Source organism: Medicago truncatula, chromosome 8, assembly GCF_003473485.1.
Source record: "Medicago truncatula cultivar Jemalong A17 chromosome 8, MtrunA17r5.0-ANR, whole genome shotgun sequence".
In the NCBI taxonomy this organism is placed as follows: domain Eukaryota; kingdom Viridiplantae; phylum Streptophyta; class Magnoliopsida; order Fabales; family Fabaceae; genus Medicago; species Medicago truncatula.
The window spans coordinates 44,807,588-44,827,639 of record NC_053049.1 but is presented as its reverse complement, the minus strand read 5'-3'; the positions used below and the strand labels follow the sequence as shown (position 1 = coordinate 44,827,639).

General features: G+C 32.9%; 2 protein-coding genes across 2 annotated transcripts; both read left to right on the top strand.

Annotated features, from left to right (window-relative positions):
- Positions 1–3,283: 3,283 nt before the first annotated feature.
- LOC25502024 (uncharacterized) lies at positions 3,284–12,828 on the top strand. Its single transcript, XM_013591549.3, has 8 exons — positions 3,284–3,446; positions 4,180–4,280; positions 4,379–4,480; positions 5,823–6,161; positions 6,845–6,940; positions 7,154–7,288; positions 9,039–9,102; positions 9,225–12,828. Exons 2-8 carry the CDS (start codon positions 4,200–4,202, stop codon positions 12,383–12,385), a joined length of 3,978 nt encoding a protein of 1,325 aa, XP_013447003.1. The 5' UTR covers positions 3,284–3,446; positions 4,180–4,199; the 3' UTR covers positions 12,386–12,828.
- Positions 12,829–13,813: 985 nt separating this feature from the next.
- LOC25502023 (thaumatin-like protein) lies at positions 13,814–14,567 on the top strand. The gene has a single exon (XM_013591548.3). The coding sequence runs from the start codon at positions 13,887–13,889 to the stop codon at positions 14,406–14,408; it is 522 nt and encodes a 173-aa protein (XP_013447002.1). The 5' UTR covers positions 13,814–13,886; the 3' UTR covers positions 14,409–14,567.
- Positions 14,568–20,052: the final 5,485 nt, after the last annotated feature.

The following is a 20,052-nucleotide window of genomic DNA, read 5'->3' as shown; positions in this document are numbered from 1 at the left end:
TGGTTAAAATTAACATGCGACCCACCAAATCTATATAGAACCCACATGATTTGGTGGGACCCATGTGAATTTTAACTAATCAAAAAGAGTGTGTTGCTATAATTCATCGTCAAAGAAATTGGGATATATAATACTCCCTCGCTGAGCAGAGGTGTGCAAGTCCATTAACCAAATCGAACCGAACCAAATTTTATTTCCGTTCAGAAAAATGCTTACACAAAAGACCATTTTTATCCATAAAACCAATCTGGTCCGTTTTAAAACCGGTTCGTTCCAGTTTGGATTTAAAAACCGGTTTGCAAACAGATGGCTACTAAATCCGTTTTTTTCTTGAACACATTTTAAAACCGATTTTTATTAAATTGGTACTACACCTAGTTTTTTAGTATTAAACATGTCAAAACCAACGTAAGCCAAACTGGGTTGAGATCCTATCCATTCATTAAAACAAATGAAGATTGCAATTAGGAAAGAGATAGATACAAAAAAATAGGTAGTGAGTCATATCATCAATAGTGTTTTTCACCCTGTAATATATGTCATTTCCGATTTTCGCTCCTATAAAATTTTCGGAAAATAAAAATTTTACGAGGGCGAAAATTTTATAGGAACGAAAATCGGAAATTACATATATTACAGGGTGAAAAACACTATTAACCCTTTTATTTATAAATAAATATATAAATCCTCACCGTCGGATCTATCCAAAGAAAACACAATCAAAGTTGAAGAGAAACAAAGAAAACACAGTCGACTCTTGGATTCCAAATTTCATCCTTTTTTTTTTTTACGTTTGGCAGGAGTTAAATCTTAATCTCTTTTCTATTTCTTCCCTTTTGAGAGTTATAGACACAATTTTTTTTATTAATGATGATGGAACCTATTTAAATGAGGTTAGGATCCTCCCTATTTATGTATTTATCCATTTCTTCAATTTGGAGGGATAAAGAAACATAAAATCTTGAAAAAAGTAAAATATAACTAATGATGGTGGAACTCACTTAGTGGTAGGACCTACCATCTATTTTTTGTGTCTATCTCTCTCCAACTTCCAAACTCCATTTATTTTGCTAAATGGAGAAGATCTTCACCCTATTTAATGATATGACTCCCTACCTTTTTTTTTTTTTTTTTTTTTTTTTTTGTATCTATCTCTTTCCTAATTGCAATCTTCATTTGTTTTAATGAATGGAGAGGATCTCAACCGAGTTTGGCTTACGTTGGTTTTGACATGTTTAATACTAAAAAACTAGGTGTAGTACCAGTTTAATAAAAACCGGTTTTAAAATGAGTTCAAGAAAAAAATGGATTTAATAGTCATCTGTTTGCAAATCGGTTTTTAAATCCAAACCGGAACGAACTGATTTTAAAACGGACCGGATTGGTTTTATGGATAAAATTGGTTTTTTGTGTAAGCAGTTTTCTGAACTGAAATAAAATTTGGTTCGGTTCGATTTGTTTAATGGACTTGCACACCTCTGCTCAGCGAGGGAGTATTATATATCCCAATTTCTTTGACGATGAATTATAGCAACACACGTTTTAACACACACTTTTCAATACACTCTTTTTTATTAGTTAAAATTCACATGGGTCCCACCAAATCATGTGGGTCCTATATAGATTTGGTGGGTCGCATGTTAATTTTAACCAATCAAATAGATTGTGTTGTAAAATGTGTGTTAAAACGTGTGTTGCTAGCATTTCTTTGACATTTTCAGTGTCATGTTTTCTCAAAATAAAAATTAGTTTTTCTTAATTTTTTTTTAAGTCACACACATGATTTTTTTTTTTGAGTAAAGTCACACACATGATTGATTGTGTTTTGTTGACAAATGATACTTTCCAATCTTTGTTATAATAAGAAAAACCAAAAAAATTCTAAAATCAATGTAGTCATTAATTAGTGTAACTTTTTAAATATAAAAAATCTAAATACATCCACTAATTTTTTTTTGAAGAACCACATCCACTGATATTAAAATGACAAACACTATATAAGGGGTAGAAAAGTCTTTTAAGCAATAATTACACCTAAAAAGTTGTGATATTTTCTTATAAATAGACCAAAAATTTTAATGTTTTCTTCTTCTTATATATAGGACCGGAGGAAGTATGTTGGATCAAAATATGGTAGGAATCATCGTTGGTGGAAATAATCAATGTCGTAAAAAAAAGTCGTTTGAAACCTGAAACATGGACTTTTCTATAAAGAAGTAAGGACTAAAATTGAGAACATAAAATCTATAGGAACTAAAAGTCGAAATGAAAAAAAAACTGAAGGACTAAAATTGAAAGTTGATATATTTATAGGGATTAAAAACAAATTTAACCAAAATAAGTTTAGATGAGTTGGACATCGAGGTTCGTCGTGGTCAGGCTAGACAACGCTATCAATCAAATAGATCTCATATTAGCGGTGAAAGTTAAAATCATGGCCTTGCAAATGAGTCAAGTCCTAACCAACTTCGTCGATGTCATGCATATATGTAATCTCCCTCCTTTCTATTTTTCATTAAATATTTAGTAAAAGTTTTTTTTTTTTTACATTTCCAAAACCCTCATATCTTAAAACCCTTTATTCATGTAACCAAAAAAAAACCCTTTATTCTTTTTCACTTCATTCTTCTTTTATTCAAAGCCCTCTCCTCTTAAACATTTAAATAAATCTTGAAACATGGGACATGGTTGAATAAAAGAAAAAAACAATGACGCAAAAGAAAGAATTGATAGATAAATCCAGAAAAATTGAGAGGTTTATAGACAACTCTAACAAAGATAATGTTACTTCCCTAAAAAAAGCTCAAAGAAAAAGTTACTTTAACAAAATAATGTAACTAACATATTCTCATCCTTGAAAAGGCAATCATGTAGGTTGAAATCAACGGTTGTTAATTGTTCTGTGAACATTGCGAAGAGCGAGATGCGTGCTTAAACAAGTAACTGACCTAACGCACTTCTGTTTCGAACTGATCATTGATTAACTCACCATCATTCATTAATTTTGTTCCTCGCATAAAATAAAAAAACATCAATATCTGAAACTCACTCTCACAACCATGAATTTTTTGTTCGAACCAAATAAAAATGTTAATCTTATAGTAGTAGATATCGACATTGTGAATTGAGCTAGATTATAAATTAATTAATTTTTCACAGGCAGAAAAAAAAAAAGAAAAAAAAAAGTGTGTCACGTGCAGTATTTCATTTCAATGTTTTGGTTTGGTTTGATTGAATGAACACGTGGGTTATAAAGCCTCATTCGTGGACTGAGAAAGAAAGTTTAATGAAATAAAGAAATATGCGCACAGTAATAATAGTAATGAAATCGAAGACTAATCTTTATTCTGTCTTCATAGCTCACACCTTTTCTTCTCCCTCACAAAAAACCAATAGTCGGATCCTGCAATTCATTCATTTCTCCATGAAATTACTTCTCAATTAGGGTAATTATTACTCACTCATCTACTACCTAATTTCAAGATTAGCTTCTGTTTTACTCTTAATACTCAATGTCTTTTTTTTTGTTGAAGACTTTTTATTGTATAACCTTCAATTATTATTCATTTCGTTTTCTTCGTTATGTTGATGATTTGTTTGGGAAAGTGGATGAAGAAGTAAATTGATGTCGATGAATTAGATTTTAGTTGAAATCCATGCATTTCGTGTGTTTAGATTCATTTCTATTATTGTTATTATTATTATTATTGATTTATTTAAAATTTCATTCTCTTTGTGTTTGTTTTCATTTTTTTCTCATTTTATGAAAGAAGGATTAGATTAATTCTTGTTCAAATATGGCGAGGAAATCTATTTCACAGAAAGTTGAATTACTTTCCGATTTTGACTAAGTTGACCCTAATTTCCACATGGAGTGACAAGTTTTTTAGGTTTTTGATTGTCTTGTATTTTTTTTTGGGTAGAAAAGAAAAATGGTATAATTGGGGCTGTCCAATACCTACACATGTCCGCAACTGACACTCACTCGTGTTATTGCATTCAATTTGTGTCATTTTCTTAAATTAAATGTGTCAGTGTCGGGTCTAGTGTTTGTGTCAACGCTTCATAGGTTAGAATACATGTTTTCTGGTAGAGGGAATGAATTATTGGAATAAGTAGACATTAGAGATATGCTTTTGAGCTTGACTGTTTAAACCAAATTTGTTTTCTATTTGACAGCATAAGCTGCCTTTTTGAAAATGGGAAAACCAAAGGTTAAAAAATCTGGAGGAACCAACAAACGGATTGACAATGTTACAAAACGCAACTCTAAACAACAAGTGAGTATAAATTTTGAAGTGTTTTTTATTCTTAGGATGTTTTCTTCTCTTACTTAGCCTTTCACACTCGTCACTTGGTTGATGTATCATAATTTCAGACTCCAGAGAAAGCTGACGAACATCCTGAATGGTTGCCTAATGGCTGGGATATCGAAGTTAGAACGCGACAAAGTGGTCCGGCTATGGGATCTGCATATAAGGTGGTTAATAGATTCTCTTAAGTAGTTGTTTGATATTATTGTTGTTGTTGATCATTAGCAACTTTAATCAGACCAGCAATTTTCCCGTTTTCAATAGTTAGTTCTTAACATTCATTGCTTAAATTCCAGCTTGCAGTCCCCCCAGAGATCATCCATTTCACTAATGTATGGTTAACCTTTTAAGTCTACATGCAAATAGGGATGGGAATAGGTCAGGCCGGCCTACAGGGGCCTACGGCCTAGCCTACGATAGGCCAGACTAGGCCATGCTTTTTTCTTAAATAGAGAAGGCCTAGGCTTTTTTAGAAGCGTATTTAGTTTAAAAGGCCAGGCCGGAGGCCATTCAAAAAGCCTCTTAGGCCTATTTAAGTAAATATTGGATAATTTTATTTATTAATATATTATATTTTATACTTTGAATTAAAATAAAAATATGTTAATTGTTTCAGTAATTTAAGCTTATTAGTCTACATTAATATTTTGCATATTTATATGTATTATTATAAACTAGAATTGAAATCTGATACAATATATAGTCAAACTCCCTAAAAGTTCATGTTGATTATCAAAAGAGTTTAATCTAATTGATATATTAGTTCGCTAGTCTATTTAAACTTAGATCACATTGCTTATTTAAAGATGTTCATATGAAATAGGCTTTTAAACAGGCTAGCAGGCCGTATAAGGCTTTCAGAAGGCCAGGCTTAGGCCTTCAAAAAAATTGGCAGGCCAGACTCAGGCCTTGCAAAGCCTAGCTCGGCCTAGCCTATTCCCATCCCTACATGCAAAGTTCTAAAGTTTCTGGCCTTGAATTATGAATAAATTTTATGTAAATTCAGCTCTTGAAGAAACTTCTATTCTGCAATCTAAAATCTTATTCATAATAATGTTCACGACTTTAACTTATGGTAACATACTATTATAAATTGTAATTTCGTTCTTCCCATATGTGTATGGACTGAAAAGTTGTCCTAAATCGGTGAGCTGGATTTTGGGACATATATTATCTAGAGACCATGCTCACATTAGTTTGTATTTGTAATGGTTGTATTCATTGATAGAAGCTACACTCCTCGATAGATGCGAACATGTGATTTTGTACTCCTTGTTGGTATTTATTTTCTATTAATCTAATGTTGACCAACTTTTCAGGCATATCAATAACATGATAGTGTTGTCTTGTTCCGTACTTATCCTCTTTAATAGTTAATTACATACTGGCTATTATTAAAAAGGGCAAAGTAAAAGTTTCTTTTAAATGTTCTGGATGAAAATGTTATGTATTTGTGAACATTAGTGATGTAACTTTTCACTCACTGTAAAACTTTTTTTCCTGTTACAGTGTTACATTGATCCATCAAATACATACAAATTCTACTCCAAACCTGAGGTATTACGACATCTTGAAACTATAAGGGACAGAAAATGCTCTTCCAATAAGAAGAAAGGCACTAGCAAGCATTCTCCAAGCAAGGAGGAGGGGGAACACACTAAGAGTAAGCAGCATTCTCCAAGCAAGGAGGAAGAGAAAAAGACTAAGAGTAACCAGCATTCTCCAAGCAAGGAGGAAGAGAAATGCATTAACATGCATTCTCCAAACAAGGGGGAAGAGAAACACATCAGCATGCATTCTCCAAGCAAGGACGGAGAGAAATGCACTAACATGCACTCTCCAAGCAACGTGTGTACCTCTATACCTTTTCTATCTTTACCTTTCTTTTTCTGTTTGTTATCAATGAACATCACCATCAAATTTAAAGATCCATTCTTATCACTATTCATTACCCTATTCTATGACATCACAATTATAAGTTTAGAACTGTGTCTGGCACGAAGCCAGTATCATCCTAGAATTTTATGGCGGCTGTTTTGTTTACTTTACTTGTTGTAAAGAAAGGATCATGGCATGAAAATAACCCTGTAAGTACAAACACGATGAAGAAATTTTTACAGATTAAAACATGAAAATGCAACCTCCCATAAAAATGCTGTTCTAAAATAAAAATGATCGTCCCAGCTTAAGGCCTAATTTTTGTGGTTGGGTCATGTTTCTTGTGCTAGATACTATATATTGTAAGTATTTCACGTTATAGGGTGTTTTTGTGTGTCAGGTTGCGTAAATTTTAGTATGTTTTTGTTTTGTGATTTTTGTATACTTGGGTTGTACGCTGTTAGTGCAATTCTAATGCATGTGTTTTTATGGGGAAAAAAAGGAGCAGAAATTTATAGATAACATGATAGATTTCATGATATTGATTATTGGATGAGCTTCTATTTAATCCTTTAACTATTATTAGAAGTTGCTGGTTGTCTTCATAAATTTGTTTTCAAGTATTTAATTTTTATAGTTTTGCTATGCTCTAGGTTGCAGGCGAGAATTCCATTGTGGAGGATCTACCACCTGGATGGATTAAAGAAGTAAAGATTCGGAAGCACAGAAGTGGCATAAAGAAAGATTGGGTATGAAATTTCTTTTTATGTTTTGCTGGAGTTATGATCTGCTGTCCTCTCTCTTCCAAAAATGAGGTCTTTATTAAGAAATTAAAAAAGATGGATATTTACGTAATAGTGAGTTGCAAATGCCTATGTGGTTTATAGCGTGATATCCTACAATTACTGTTTCAAAAAGTTTTGATACTTAAACAAATTATGACCGGGTTGCACTTCCAACAGTTTTATATTGATCCAGTGAGTGGATATGTATTCCATTCCAAGAAGGATGTACAACGTTTTCTCAAATCTGGAGATATAGCCAAGTGTGCCATTAAACCAAGTAGAAGACAATATCAAGATGAAGACAACTCAACTGTAAGACATTTTTGCATGAAACCTATCTCATTATTGCTGCTTTTATTGAGTGTTATTAGTTCTAACTCCAAACTGTTGAAAGATTGACAACTTTGCAGCGGGTCTTTTATCATACTCCCTCTGATCACTTAATACTTGTGGTTTTTAAAGATTTTTTAATTTTTTTTTACTTGTCATTTTGATAGTTTAAGGTTACATTTTGTCATTTATGCCCTTCATTAATCATCTTTCACATTTTCCATACAATGATAGTTAAATGGTTGAAAAGTTTGAAGATGAATTTGTGGTACTACATTCACTCCCGAAAAAACTTTTTTATGCCGAAAATGAAATTAATGAATTATGTTGCCTCCAGTACATTAACAACACTCGTATATGAGCAAATTAGGGGAGAGGAGTCCAAGGCTAAACATAAAAAATAAAGTGGGGGTGCTACTTTAATCCAAGATAATATATAATCACCTATACTATCAGTTATGGATAGTGATTAGCTAAAAACAGTTCAAGTTAGGAATAAATACCAGTAGTTACGGTTTGCATATTAGTGTTGGAAAACTTGAGGAGTGAGGGTAAAATTGAAATGTTTCACAAGAGACTAGAGGAGCAAATTAGGCTCTGTTTACTTTTGCGAAAACATTTTATGTTTTCATTTTCTAAAAGATGTGTTTATTTCAACTTGCTAATAAGAAGATGTGAGACTCTTGAAATAAACTATTGTGATAGATGGAAGATGAAATGCTAGTTAGGGATGATGCATTTTTGGAAATAATATTAACAATCTTATTGAATCCTTGATTGTTTCCAAAATATGCACACAATTGTTCACTTCAAGAGTCTAGTATCTCATTGTTACCAAGTAAAATTAACAAAATTTTAGTGAATGAAAATAGAAAATATTTTCACAAACACTAAGCAATCAATAAAAATAAAGGAGCAGATTTTTGTTGTTGAAAAGTTTACTTTCTTTTAATACTTAAATGATGAGATGTTAAATTGATGAAGTGGGGGAAGTGAGATATGAGGGTATAATAGGAATAATTTTATCAAACAAGCTAATCCTTGGTTGCCCAAAAATGCCCAATAAACTACAAGTATTAATAAATGTAGTTTTTTTTTTTGTATCAACGCAGTCCTTTTTTTCTTCCACACGCCATGTTAGTTATTTTTTATGTTTAAAAATGTTTAACTTTCGGACCAACCTTCATCCCCCGTCCACATCTGTTACATATTTGTGTACATGTCAACAAAGAGGCCACAATCTTAGATAAAACTGAAAATGATCATGTTAATTTTGATGTTACTTTGATGGATTAGGAATTCGGGCTATTATTTTGGTGCAACTTAGATATTGTTTGATGGATATAATTTACCTTTATGACTGATCAAGTATGACTTTTGGTAGCAGACATGGAAGAATAATGAGATTTGGTCACAATTGTTGTTATTAAGATAAAGGATCTACAATGCAATTTTGCCTAAAACAAATCTAGTGATTCTTCAGTTACACCAGAATTGAGACTAAAATTCAAATATGATACGAATCTTTTTTCCAATTATCGTTGGTGATTTTCTCTATTAAGATATGCCTAACTGAATATTGTCCTTCACAAATTTTCATTGGCATTAGTTATCTCAAACACAAGTGTGCTATTTAATGTGAATCTTCTGATCAATAATGTTTTATGCTTGCATATTAAAATTTCAACTGTGAATGATTTTGTTATTCTTCTTGTGCTTTTGTTAAATTTAGCCTTCACCTGCTGCCAAGAGACAAAAACGAAAGCAGTCTACACCCATGCAAAAGATTTTTGTTGGTAAGAAACTATTTAATGAAATATATTTTAGGGTAATTCTTCAAGCTCAACAAACTTAAGGAAGAAGAATATGCCATTTATACTTAATACCCGCTTCTATGTATTTCAACTTTTTACTGCAGCCAAGGAACCAGTTGAAAGCTTAGAATTGCCCGATGCTAACAACTCAAGGAAAGGGCAAGATGTGAATATGTCATCTGGAACAATGGTTGCTCTTGATACCTCAGGGGAATCCTTGAAAATGGATCACTGTAACCATAACATATCCAAAAATGATGTCAATGTGAGTCATCGGTTTTCACGGAGACTAGCTGGTGTTGAACCTGTCAAGTTGGTTGACAATGATGTTGTCAATGTGAGTCATCGGTTTTCACGGAGACTGGCTGGTGTTGAACCTGTAAAGTTGGTTGACAATGTGACTAATGACCAGGCTCTTCTAGTTCCAAAAAGAAACTTGAGAAAAAACAGAACTACTCTAGGCGCTGATATGGAAAATAAATCATCTCAGCATTTCAATGGTGTCCCGAAAATTGAGCAACCAGAGGCAATGGACACAAGCAACACTCTTTCTGAAGTAGTTTTCAAAGATCAACCACGTCAACTAGAAAGAGATAAAATCGAAGACAATAAGCCAGAATTTCATACCAACTCAAACAAATCCAGTAAGAAGAAAGAGCCCAGCATTCCTTGTCGGGCTTCAAAACGACTGGCTGGATCTGAACACAGGCTGATGAACTCCATATCCTGCGAAATAGCTTCCAAATGTAAAAGCACAAGGTCTAAAGAAGTCATAGCTGAATTGCAACAAAGTGAGGGTGGGCCAGTTACCAAGCTTACAGACCATGCACCATTACATAGAGAGTCAGGAAATAAAAGAAGAAAGTCTCCTAGAGTCATACCTGCTGCAGACAAACAAGTGGAAAAACCTGAAGTGGATGACGAGAAATCAGAACCTCAACTTTCCTTTGCATTCCACTACTCTTGGTCTGACCCAAGCTTGGATTATGCAATCAATACCCTCACGGGTGTGTTACCACCAGTTGATAATTCTGTTGATAATGGACCCTCTACAGTCCCTGAAACTGATATTCTAAAACCTGCATTTGACAATGTCACTGGAAGAAGCAGGGGCAGTCAAAACAATTCAGTTTATAATGGACCCACTACCGTCCATGAAACTGATATTGAAAAAACATTGTTTGACAACGTTAGTAGAGGAAGCAATGACAGTCAAAACAATTTGCTTGACAATGTTACAAAAAGCAGGGACAAAAATCCACCGGTGCAGTCAAAATCCAAGAGAAAGAAAGAGGTCAAAGTCCCTATGCGGTTGTCAAAGCGACTTGCTGGCATTGAACCGGAGGCAAGTCCTTCCGATAAAGCTCTTGAGTATTCGAGTAGAAAACCATGCAAAGAAGAGCCCACTGCAACTGTACTTTTAACTAATGGAGGATCCAACCATCTCTATGTTGGAGAAGAAACCAAGCTTACTCGTCATGTGTCTGACAGTTTGAAAACAGAAGTGCTAGGAGAATCATCAAGAAAGAGTGGTAAGTCGTATGATACCCAAACTGTTCACAAGGAACAACAATTGGAGAGAGCTGAAGCTAAAAATATTAGTAATGATAGATCAAAGTCAGAGCTCACCTTGCCATTTGGTGAATCCTGGTCAGATCCATGCCTAGAATTTGCATTCAAGACTCTCACTGGTGCTTTGCCGGTTGATTCTTCTGCCGAGATTTTTAAAGTTTCGACTCCTAGTGTTGGTGAACTGCCAAATAATAAGTTGTATGGGAGAGTGACAACCAGCATGGATAAAAAAGTTCATGACAAAACAAACCAATCCCAAAACAACAAAGAGCGTAATATGAATGATCAGTCTTCAAAGATACTGCTTGGGCAACCTGAGTTGAGGACTAGTTCCTTATCCGGAAAAAATATGCCTAAATTCACCAATGGAGAATCTCATAGTCACAAAGGCAACATAATAAGGAATCAGGAACCTGTGTTGAGGACTAGCTCCTCATCTGGAAAAAGTGTGTCTGAATTAACCACTCGAGAATCTCACAATCATGAAGAGAACATGATGAGGAATTTGTTTGGAGAACCTCTATATGTTGAAGATGAAAACACAACCCAACTTCCGCATCATTCTAGAACTAATGCATACTCACAAATACATGAAGAGCCATTTAAGAAAAATGACCAGGTTGCTGAGGGTGAATTTGGTACATTGGAGAAACCACCGGGTTTTGAAACTAAAATGTTTAAACATGGCAACGGAGAATCTCATAGTCATGAAGGCAACAACATAAGGAATCTGGAACCTGTGTTGAGGACTAGCTCCACATCTGGAAAAAATGTGTCAACCACTCGAGAATCTCATAATCATGAAGAGAACATGATGATGAATTTGTTTGGAGAACCTCTATATGTTGAAGATGAAAACACAACCCAACTTCTGCACCATTCTAGAACTAATGCATACTCACAAATACATGCAGAGCCTTTAAAGAAAAATGACCAGGTTGCTGAGGGTGAATTTGGTACACTGGAGAAACCACCGGGTTTTGAAACTAAAACGTTTAACCATGGCAATGGAGAATCTCATAGTCATGAAGGCAACACCATAAGGAATCTGGAACCTGTGTTGAGGACTAGCTCCCCATCTGGAAAAAATGTGTCTAAATTAGCTACTGGAGAATTTCATAGTCACGAAGACAACTTAATGATGAGTTTGTTTGGTGAACCTCTGTATGTTGAAGATGAAAACACAACCCAACTTCTGCATCATTCTAGAACTAATGCATACTCACAAATACATGAAGAGCCGGTAAAGAAAAATGACCAGGTTGCTGAGGGTGAATTTGGTACATCGGAGCAACCACCGCCATTTCAAACTGTAATGTTAAACCACGACAATACTGAGTTACAGTTCTGTGAATCTTTTATGAATTCTTGGTCAGACCCATGCTTAGAATTTGCATTTAAGACTCTTACAGGTGTGATTCCAGTAGAGGAAAATTTAGCAGTTCAAGGGGGTGTCCAGGAACCTGTTAACTGTCATGATGGAAGGGATGGTGTATCAGCGTTGCCAGATTTTGGATCTTCCAGTTTTTCACAAAGTGATTTCTCATTTCACTTTGACACAGGAGGGAAGTCCATGCCAGGGCAGCAGTCATCAATGAGCTCTCCATTCCCATCTCTGAGCCTGCAAGGTTGTCCCGGAGTTGATCCACAACGACAATATTCCCAGTTCAATAATAATTTTCAAAGACGGTAAGCTCTTACCTTTGTTGCTGAACCCGGGATAGCTGCCATTAATCTCTGATTGTACTTTTATAGACTACCAAATCGTTTTCATTAAGAATCCTTTTGTTTCCTGGTATTTGTGAATACATTCCGAAGATAGGGTCTGGCTTGTTGTTTTGCAATGTGTTAGGTAAGCAAAATGCTTGAGGTTCAGGAGTCAGTCCTACTGTTGTATACTATGTTATCTAACAACTATAGTATTATGTATATCCATTGTTATTAAATGGTTCAAGGTAGCAGTATCCCCACCTGGAGGTGATGTTGTGATAGAAAATAGACATAAGCTTCAGGCCATGCTTTCAAGAAATGATTATACCAGCTCATTTAACTGTTTTTATTAGGACGACTATTTGCATGGCTCCCAAACATTATATAATTTGAGTCTTAATGTGTTTAATGAAGTAGCTGTTTTAATTTTTTCGGTGTTATTAACAATTAGGACCATGTGATATTTTATACTTATTTTACTTTTGACATAAAATTTTAAACCTACATGTTCAATTCGTTTTTTTATTCAAATAAAATTCGAAACAAGCTAATATCAGCTCGGATTATATGCTCCAAAAGGTGTTAAACCCCCACATACCAAGTTTAAGACCAAGTACAGTTCATAACTTGATACAATTCAGATTATATAATTTGAACTTGTACAATACAAGTTTGGATTATACAATTTGTATTGTGTAAGCACAAAACCAAAGTTTGTGTTTATAAGTTAACACATTTTCTTGGACAAAATGACGATAGATTGCTTTCAACATGCATCAAAACAAATTATTAGCTAAAATGTAATTGAAGCACATGAAACTACACAAATTAAACATAAATTAAAAAATAGTAGCATCAATATTCATAAGTTACATTAACAATTCCAAACATAAACCAAAAACACAAATTACTCAAATGTTACAACACAAACAACACTATTTGATAAACAACCTTCCTCAAACCTCATCTAAAATATGATTCAAACTCAGCTATGTTGTACTTCTCCGCTCCTTTTGACCACCAATCATTATACCTAAGGCATGGTCTCAGATGCGACCTAACTGTGAGGTCATGTTCAACTGATGCATGCTCCCTTGTTTATACTATCATTTGTCTTTTTTCTATAATATGTTTAATATTTAATATTTCATTTCAACCTTTTTTTCAATATGTAATAAATAATTAAGTGTATTATTGATAAATCATTAATATTGCATTGAACTTTTAAAATACTAGTAAACAGGAAGAAAAAAAGAAATTCTATAAATGCAACAATTAAAAAGAAATAGAGCACTTTCCTTGTTTATGTCATCAAAGCTGACGTTGAAATGTAGACATGGTGTGAAAATGAATAACAAGACTTTTCAATTTGATCAATTTTCCACATACCTGTGGCCTATATTAAGGCTCAATTCCCACTTTCTACTCACAAAACATTATCTCTTCTTTTGTGAGTAAGTAATTGTTTATTTCGCTCCTAAAAAATGTCTCTCATTAAAATATCATTGTTGTCTCTCTGCTTGATATCTGCTCAGGCAGCTAGGTTTGACATCGTAAACCAATGCGCCTACACCGTGTGGCCAGCGGCCACACCCAGCGGTGGAGGTCGGCAGTTGGACCGAGGCCAATCATGGCCTCTGGACGTCCCAGCTGGAACCTCAATAGGTCGAATTTGGGGCCGAACTGGTTGCAACTTCGACGGTTCAGGCCGTGGTAGTTGTCAAACTGGTGATTGCGGTGGTGCCCTCAGTTGCAGCTTATCCGGTAAAAGTCCGCTCACTCTTACCGAATTCACACTTAATGGTTTCAACAATCAGGACTCCATTGATTTATCTGTGATTGATGGTTTCAACATTCCAATGCAGCTTAGTTCAACCTCTAATGCATGCAACAAAGTATTAAACTGCAGGGATTCTAATTGCCCTGATGCTTATCATCACCCCAATGATGTTAAAACGAATACATGCCCAGGTGGTACCAACTACAGAGTTGTCTTTTGTCCTTGAAATCGTTGAGTTGAACCTTCGTTTTCCATCTAGTAGATAAAACAAAATACTATGTTGTTTTGTGTCTGCTCTTTAATGTAAAACAATAGTTTACTCGTGAAATTATTGCTAATAATAATTTCTCGAGAACGCAATATATGGAATAAATGGTCTTACTTATTTTGTAGAGTAAATAACAATAAAATTTATGCTGGGCATTGGTAAAAAATGAAGAGAATATATGTAGGTAGCCAAAGATTCTATGTAGATAGCTGCCGACATTTTTTTTTTCTTCTACATATAAGCAATTAATTCATGAATATGATTGGAACGACTGGTATGTGACACTCGAAAATTCAAGTGTACTAGTTCATCCGATATTTAATTATTAGCTAAATGTGTTTTTTTTAAATAATAAATTATTTTCTATCATTTATGATTACAATAATAAAACGTATTTATCAAAAATGTCGACGATATAAAATTTAATTTTTATGAATTTAATTAGTTTTTTTTTTAAGAAGAATTTAAATAGTTGAATAGTGATTATTTTTTATGACAAAATGAAAAATACTGAATAAAATTATTTTTTTTAAATGAAAGAGGGCCTAAGCCCAATATTCAATATGATTATCTAAAACAATGAAATGTTTTTTTTTCTATCAAATGATGTTTCATAAAATATAAAAGTCGATAAATAGTTCTTTATTTCATAAAAACGATTGTTAGTTTATTGATTTTTGAAATAGTGTTCCAATACACTTCAAATTGTGAGTGACCCATAGAAGCTCGCATTTATTAGAGGAGTCGAAAGAAATAATAAATAAAGGTAAAGATGATAAAAATGGGTCAGAGTATTTCATATACTCCAATTAAAAATAGTGCTAATAGTTATTTTAGTCTCTGAATGTGTAACAAGTAATTACAATAGTCCTTGGGTGTATCGAAATTCCAAAATAGTCATTGGTTGTGCATAGGGTTGGGAATAGGCCAGGCCGGCCTACAGGGGCCTACGGCCTGACCTGTTTTGGCCTGGCCTGTTTAGTTGATAGGCCAAGGCTTAGGCTTTTTAGAAAGCCTATTTGGTTAAATAGGTCAGGCTTAGGCTTTCAGAAAAGCTTGTTAAGCCTAATAGGCCGGCCTATTAATACTTATTTATTAAAAAATGTTTTTTTTTATATATTAAAATAATTACATACATTAAAAATATAAACATTTCTTTCTCTATGTATTAGTCCCTTAATAGACTTTGTTGTTATAGCCTTTTAATTAGGCTTTAATCTAGTTAAAATTTACTTATAGTGAAATAAGCTTTTAAGTAGGCTTTAAAGCTTGTTTAGCCTATTTAGTAGGCCAAATGAACTATTTGATGGCCTTAATGTTAAGTAGGCTTGTAATTAGACTTTCAGGCCAGTCTAGGCTTTCAAATAGGCCAGGTCAGGCCTAGAAAAATGGCCTATGATAGGCCATAGGCCAGGCTCAGGCTTGTAAATTTTTTCGTAGGCCAGGCTCAGGCCTATCATAGCCTGGTCTGACCTGGCCTATTTCCATCCCTAGTTGTGCACTCCGTTAATCAAAATAACCACTCATGTTAAAATGTTCCGTTAATATTGTCATACCAATTATTTGATATACTTATTTACTATCAAATTAATGTCTAAGTACTTACTTGTTATCATATAAGTCCCTATAAAAAAAGAGTTATTGTCAACAATATTCAGAGATTATTTTATAAAAAAGGAGTTATTGTCATCAATATTGAGAGATTATTTTAACCAACGAAGTGCACAATCATAAACTATTTTAGAATTTTGATACATTAAAAGACTATTATTGCTACTCATTGCATATTCACATATCAAAATGATTATTACCGCTTAAAAATATTCTGCTTGTAAAAAATATTATGTAAAACTCATCCACGGACAGCTAATATAAACTTGATTTTATTTACATTACTTTTATTTTGTCTATTTATTTATTTTTATCCAAACATACATGTATTTTTTTTTCTTCCAAAAAAACATATTTTTCTCACTATCTCAAGTCAATTATGTTTTACTATCCATTTAATAATAGTTAACCTTGTACCAAGGAATAAAGTATCTGTATTTGTGAACTTAGCTCAGTTGGTATGGTCAATATATAAAATATGCAAGGTCCGGGGTTCAAACCTCGGCCACCACAAAAAAAAGAAAAGGAATCAAGTAACAGTTAACAACATAATAGTTAATCCATTTGAGTTGATTTAGTGGTATTGAATCGACAATTTTGAATTTGTTTCTATTAAGGTTTTATGTTTGATTCATTTCAATGTATATTTTGCTACCTAGTTTGACTTCTTCAATAAAAAAAAAGGTTAAATCTAATAAGTCAATAATAACAACCAAACTTTATCCTATGTATGGTCGGCTACATAAATCAAACGATTCTACATAGTAATTATGTAAAATTACCACTCTTTTATATATTTCAAATTTTATTCTTTGTGAAAAATCAAAATGATAGTCATTACGAGATGAAAAGAGTTTTTTTTTTGAATAAAAGATGGAAAGACTATTGACATGTTAGAACTTAGATGGAAATATGTTTATTTTCATATTTTGTGATTTTTCAATATCTATGAGATGAATTTTACTTAAGCATAAGAACATGTTATAGGTTTATGGATCTTAAAGGGGCACGGTTGCTCCCCACTCCCCGTTGTCCACCATGTGAGATTTGAAGGAGGAGTGATCTTAAGAGCATCCACAATGGAGACTCTCAATTGAATGGTCTTAAACGGGTTACACCTGTACATATTATTTTTTATTTTTATTTTTTAATAACAGTACCTAATAGGTACTCATTCACTGCAATATAGATCCTTTGGCAAAAAGTCTAAATGGGTCCTACAACCAACTTTTCCTCATTTACATTCCACCACTAACATATTATTTTAATAAAAAAAGTGTGCAGGGACCACTAAAAGATGGGATCTTAAGTTAGACCTTGGGTCTTAGAAGACCTCCAAATTTTTCCCACGATGGAAGTACCTATTAGGTACTAGATCTTAAATGGTGAATAACTCACTATTGTGGATGCTCTAAGCATGGACGACACAGGTGGCTGTTTAGGGTATCATATTTTTAAGGGCGTACAAATTATTATTTTCATTTAGTAGCAAGTTGTATTGTTTTTTTTAGGAGTAGCAAGTTGTATTATATATATATATATATATATATATAAACTCATTTTGATTATTTTATTTAAAATAGTTTTTTATAGAATCATATATTTGAATGAATCTTTTACAAAAAAGAAATATATAAAAATGATTAAAAATAAATTTATTTCTGTATGACACTAAAAATCTTAAAACAACTCTAATTTAGAGAGTTTGTCAAAAAGAAACTCTAATTTCGAGACTTGTGTTTCTAGATGCACGAGGCCTATCAATATTTATTGTTGAGAAAAAGAAAAAAGAAGCAAGCAAATGTCTAGTCTCCCCAAAACCTAATGATAGGAAAAAAGAATTTTCCAACATTACATAATTAGTCGACGGAGGTCAACATATTCTAGAGCGAAAATTGTTTTTTTGACATAGAATACTTCCTATTGACACAAGTAAATGACCAAATTATCTACAACGGTAGTTAACTGCCTCTGACATATGCGCCGGCAGTTAACTGCCGTTAATTTTGCTGCTTTTTATTATGATTTTACACGTTTTGGTCGAAAAATCAAAATAAATCAAAATTTATTCAGAATTTTACGAAATTTTACAAATCCTCTAAATTTGTTTCTTTAACAAATCCTTCAAAAACACTAATCAACATGACGGAAAAAAAAAAAAAAAAACTATTACTATGTCTGTCCTTTTGTGTCCGATCTTTAATGTAAAAACAACATATATTGCTTAATTTACACCTGATAGTAATTTCTCAAGAATGCAATATATGGAATAAATGGTCTTACTAATTTTCACCATAACATTGTTTTGGTCTGTTTACTTCCGATGTTTGGGATAAGCTCCCTCCATTATAAAGAAAAATTTGAATATAATTGAAAAAAAAATAAGTAATTGATATAAGATAAAAAGTACTTAGACATTGATATCTCTGGTATGAGTTAAAGACTTAAAGTCTTATATTGAATGAAAAAGTTGAACAAAATATAAGTGAGAAGATTAAAAAACTGAATATCTTAAGATTTTAAAAGAAGATGTGATATTCATCTCACTTGAATGATTGTTTTTAATTCAATGTGATGATTCAATTAAGTGAAGCGCCTAACCATGGTATAATTAAGATGATCCATAAACTCAAGGTGCATCGTCAGAGAGGAAGAGGTGCTTGGGGTTTGCTATCCAGTAGGGTTTACTTATTTGTATTGTGGATATTTTATATTTTTTTTGTGGATATTTTGATGTATTATGTTTTGATTATATTTTTACGTGTGTTGCTAATATGCGCGTTGCAAATAAGCATGAAGTTTGTGTTAACCATTATGTTTTGTTTATATTGTGTTCTCTCTATGCTGATATATTTCGAATTTTACAAGTCAACACATATTTTACATGTTCGGTATTTTAGAATATGAATTATATAAATATGGTCAAGTGTGGTTAAAATTGGCCGCAATGGGGTTTGAGACAATTCGATTTTTATAATACAAGAAGTAAAATATTTTTTGGATCGCATATGTCGAACTAGTAAAATACATTATTTTTTGTTGCTGAGGTTTAGTGTCTAATTTATTGAAAAAATTATTGGTATGTGTTCCGGAAGCTTTCAGTTTCTATAATCTGAAACTCCAAAACGATGTTTTGGATTTTATAATCCAAACACTTTATGTTTTGTTTGCGAGTTTGGAAGGGAAGGGAGATGAGAGGTTTGAAAAAAAAAAATGAATGAGCAAATGGAAGAAGCAGATAACATTGAAAGAGGAAGACTTTGAGGTTAATTTTTCTTCATAATATACAACCCTTCTCTTTTTTAATAGAGTTTTGAAAGATTTTAGAGAGTTTATATGAATTCTTTAAATTTAATTTATGTTTAAAAATCTTTTAATCATAAATATTAATTTTCCGTTCTCAAAAAAATGTGAAAGATTTTACAATTTTCTCCTATATTTTCAACCTCCAAAATTTTCCTGTTCCCTCCCCTCTAAACTCGCATCAAATCTTAAAAAATTCTTAACTGATTGGAGCTGTCATGTCGTAGTAAGAAATTCTTGAAAAATTGGAGCAGTCTGGTCGTGGCTGCACCTAGAGAAGTCCCATTATCCAAATCACCGGGAGTCCCAACAGGCCTATAACCCGCATGCCCACCAAAATTGGAGGGAGTAGCACTTAAATTTAATTTAGAGACGAAACTGGAACTCCTAATAGTAATTAACTTACACGTAGGTACTAGTTAGAAATGTTGAATAAAACAACCGAAGGATTAATTAATACTAAAACAGAAGAAAATTCTACAGAGCTTTCCTTGTTTATATCATCAAAGCTGCTATTGTTGATATATATATACATGGCGTGTAAATAATAGTCAATTACTTCTGCAGTTTGGCAAAAGAATATGAAATAACTACATTTTTCAATTTAATTTTCCACATACGGCATCTCAGTTTCATAATTATTAATTAAGGTCCTGTACGTTGCCTATATAAAACTAAGGCTCAATTC